Below are 3,434 nucleotides of genomic sequence, written 5' to 3'. Positions count from 1 at the left end.
GGAAAATGGTGGCCCATTTTTAAAAAAAAGCCTTCAATAGGCACGCCGTGAAGCCTACTAGTTTTAAATCATCTAGAAAGGAGATGCAACCTCTTCTGACTTGGCTGATCTCAGTTGTTTGAGCTCCAACTTACCTAATACTAGCCCTTTTGCAATAAGTGTGAAAACCATGTTGTCTATCCTTCATGCCCAATAACTCACTTGTCCCCATTCCCTCTCTAATGGATGGTCCCTTTTTACCTAGCATATGGGCAATGCCCCTTTTCGTTATAATTACCTTTTCCTTTTAATATAAATTAAGCACAATTAGATTTTTAAAAAAGAATGCAATATTGAAGAAAGATACGCACAATCCACAAAGACATAACAATGAAACTTATACAAAGAGGCATGAGTTGCAAACCGTAATAAGATCCTCTGGAGTAGAGAAACCAGTGTTACCAGCCCTAGAGTACACTAATAAACCCAACTCCAAACCTTACTATTGACACAACTTCATAACGTCTTGTCCTACACACCGCTTGCAATTACCATCGTGCTGTCGGCGAGTAGCAAACGTTCAAGTTACACGTATAGTAAACAGGTCCTAATGTGATGTTGCAAGATGAGCACCTTCTGATGTCAACTGCCCATAGACTATCTGATGTCAACTGCCCATAGACTATTTGAAATGCACAAGCAGTTCAATGAAAATCGATGTTTCAAAAAACCCAATGTGTCTTGAATAATTACAGCTACCTCAAGGAAAAATGGCTGCAGTGAGGCACGCACTGCACAAAAAATGGCCGCAGCGATCCACACAACAGTTAAAGAAGAACGTCATCGCAATTATTCATGAAGAACAATAAAGAATGAAATTCATCCTTGCTCCACATAAGAAACAGTAAAATAGCCTGCCAACTTAACAGGTTGAAGCTTCTGTGCAGCTTGCCTGACTCTCTCTCACGTCTTCAACTCTTCCGACGAAGAACTAGAACATACTCTTTTGAATTTAGCCTTAATCAAGGCTCTGCAGTCTTGGCAATCCTGAAGCCCGAGGGCACCGTCTCAGGTGTGAAATACTCTCTCTGAACCACTTCAGCTGTACAAAACCTCACCTTCAAGGACAAAAGAACTGACCTTAGATACTGAAAAGAAGTATGAAAAGAAACTAAGACTGTTACCAAGACTTCACTCTTAAAACACAACAAGATTGTTCCTTAGAAGAGAAGCAACTCACCAGACTAGCATAGGATTTCAACCATGGTTTAACTATGTTCCAACCTGGTTGGAAAATGAATGGAGCATCCACAAACAAAACTTGGTCTAATCTCTTGGGATAGTAATTGAAGAATACATCAACCTACAATGGATTTGAAAAATGTGAATTTGTTGCCCCCATCCATAATTTTAGCCAAAGCAAGTAAAACAATCAAGCTTACCAGGAACCTAACAAACTTCAAGTCTCCATTCTTTGAGGTGAATCCCCTTAGATCAAAAATACCAAGAATCCTCTCTTTATCAGGAGGTAGCTGGCTTAGAGCCTTCTCAATGAGATAGATGCAAAGCTTTTCACTTTCAATCAGATCATCCCTCTGAAATAGCAGTTGAAATACAGATCATTCTTGCGTCCTGAAAAAGCAATGCCAATGAAACTGGCACTGAATCTCAATAGAAAATAAACAGATTCTTAACATAGAATGCTGACTATCAACAACATGCTGGTGTACACAAGCTGAAGAAAGCTTCATCTTTTTCTAACTGACTTGTGTCTTTCTTTCCGTTTGGAAGACTCTAAATACCGGTTATCTGTTTCTCAATAGAGCTCTAACAATATCGACGACTCAGCTAAAACCAAATAAACATTTCACCACGGACAATGATCTTAACCTACAGGTTTTCTGTTAGATGCATAAGAAGCATTTTTAAGGCAAATGTGAAAGTATATGAAGACTCACAGCAGGAACATGATTGGCAGCTACGACAACCACTACAGGCCTTCCTTCAATATCAGGGCTGGTATGAAGATATGCTTTCCCAGTAGCAGCAATGTTGGTTATAGACTCTTCTGACAGCTTATCAACTCCAAAGTCTCGTCGCCATGTCTAGCACTTATTTGTAAAGGGTGTCAAATCAGTTCATCTGAGCAGTGTGGCCCTTTCAGCACAAACATTTTCGAGCCATAGCCATTCTTGCTCAAGGCAGTGGCTTTAACAAAGATTTTCCTAATTAGATGTAATAAATTTGTACGGACATTTATGAGACAATTTATGGCCCGGTTCCTCTATCCATGTAGAAGGCCCTGGCTGCCAGGGTTAGGATACGAGCGCTTTGACGAGTTTTCCTACCGCTGCATCCACATTAAACTTTCTGTCTTTCAGGAACCATAACAAAAGCTCTTCATCATCTCTACCGTTTTTTCCTACAAGAAGGTCCGGATGCATAGCCTCAAGTCGTGACTTGACATCCTGTACAAGCTGCCATTAAAGAGGGAAAAGGATCAAACACACCGCAGAAAAGCGCATCCATTCTGTGATCCGGCAAGCTGCTTCTCAACTCACCTTGACTTGTTCTGTAGAATCTATTACAAGCTCTAGACTCTGCAATTTCTGCGCTGCTACAGCGACGCCTCTCCCTTTGTCGGAGACCTGGTAGCTTTGTCTTTGCAGACCTCCTCTCCTACCTATGCGTATGGAAAGGGAATACGGATTGCGATGATATACAAACCGAGAAAACGCACGATCTAGTTAACTGAATTCTGAGAAACAGAGACATAGCAGTGGAGCTCGAACAGATAAAATGGAAAGGGATCACCGATTGCTACGGTACACTGACCGGTAAAGCACATGATCAAGTTAACAAGATTGCTGAGACAATTCCTTAAGTGCTTGAAAAGGTAAAATACATAATCTGCTATTAAAAAGGCTTCAGAGCAGATTGAACCTGCGAGGAAGGCACTGCTGCTGAAAGCCGCGCCTAAGGATAGATTCTCTGATCGAGAAGGGAAGGAAGGAGTCGAAGGCGCCATAGCTGCAGCGAACGGCTTCCATGACGAGCAGGCCATGACGAGGATGATACATACGACGAGCGAGAGGAAGAAGAGAACAAGAGAGAAACGTGAAGAAAGTAACGAAAAACCGAACCTAAAGAGGTTTCTGGTGGATAAGAGTTCGAGGGAGCTGCCAATGTTCTTCTAGATCCGATCCGACACACAAAAAGTCTTTTCGAGATATTCACAACTACCTGAAGGGCTTGCAAGTTGCTGGTTTACCTCTATGCGTGCATTCCGGCTGTGTTCGAACCCCTCACCCTTATGGGACGTCTGTCACCTAAAAACTACCAAGTCTGTCACCTCGCCCTAATGGGAGGTCTGGCACCTAAAAACTACATCACACTATAAAAAAAAGACTTTAAGATATTACACTTGTTCTTGTGAGGGTTTCACACACAGCCAC

At 41.8% G+C, this 3,434-nt stretch overlaps 1 protein-coding gene across 1 annotated transcript; it reads right to left on the bottom strand.

The window, feature by feature from the left end:
- Positions 1 to 682: 682 nt before the first annotated feature.
- LOC148026782 (Sec14p-like phosphatidylinositol transfer family protein) lies at positions 683 to 3,182 on the bottom strand. The gene is made up of 7 exons (XM_087691298.1): positions 2,923 to 3,182; positions 2,541 to 2,662; positions 2,304 to 2,456; positions 1,938 to 2,084; positions 1,422 to 1,574; positions 1,220 to 1,342; positions 683 to 1,097 (listed from the first exon to the last, which is right to left on the bottom strand). The coding sequence occupies exons 1-7, from the start codon at positions 3,041 to 3,043 to the stop codon at positions 1,002 to 1,004; spliced, it is 915 nt and encodes a 304-aa protein (XP_087547424.1). The 5' UTR covers positions 3,044 to 3,182; the 3' UTR covers positions 683 to 1,001.
- Between the last annotated feature and the right edge of the window lie 252 nt (positions 3,183 to 3,434).

The sequence above is a fragment of the Lygodium microphyllum genome, chromosome 13 (assembly GCF_053477565.2).
Source record: "Lygodium microphyllum isolate KBCC chromosome 13, Lygodium_microphyllum_v1.1.10, whole genome shotgun sequence".
NCBI lineage: Eukaryota > Viridiplantae > Streptophyta > Polypodiopsida > Schizaeales > Lygodiaceae > Lygodium > Lygodium microphyllum.
This window is presented reverse-complemented; position numbering and strand designations above follow the sequence as displayed.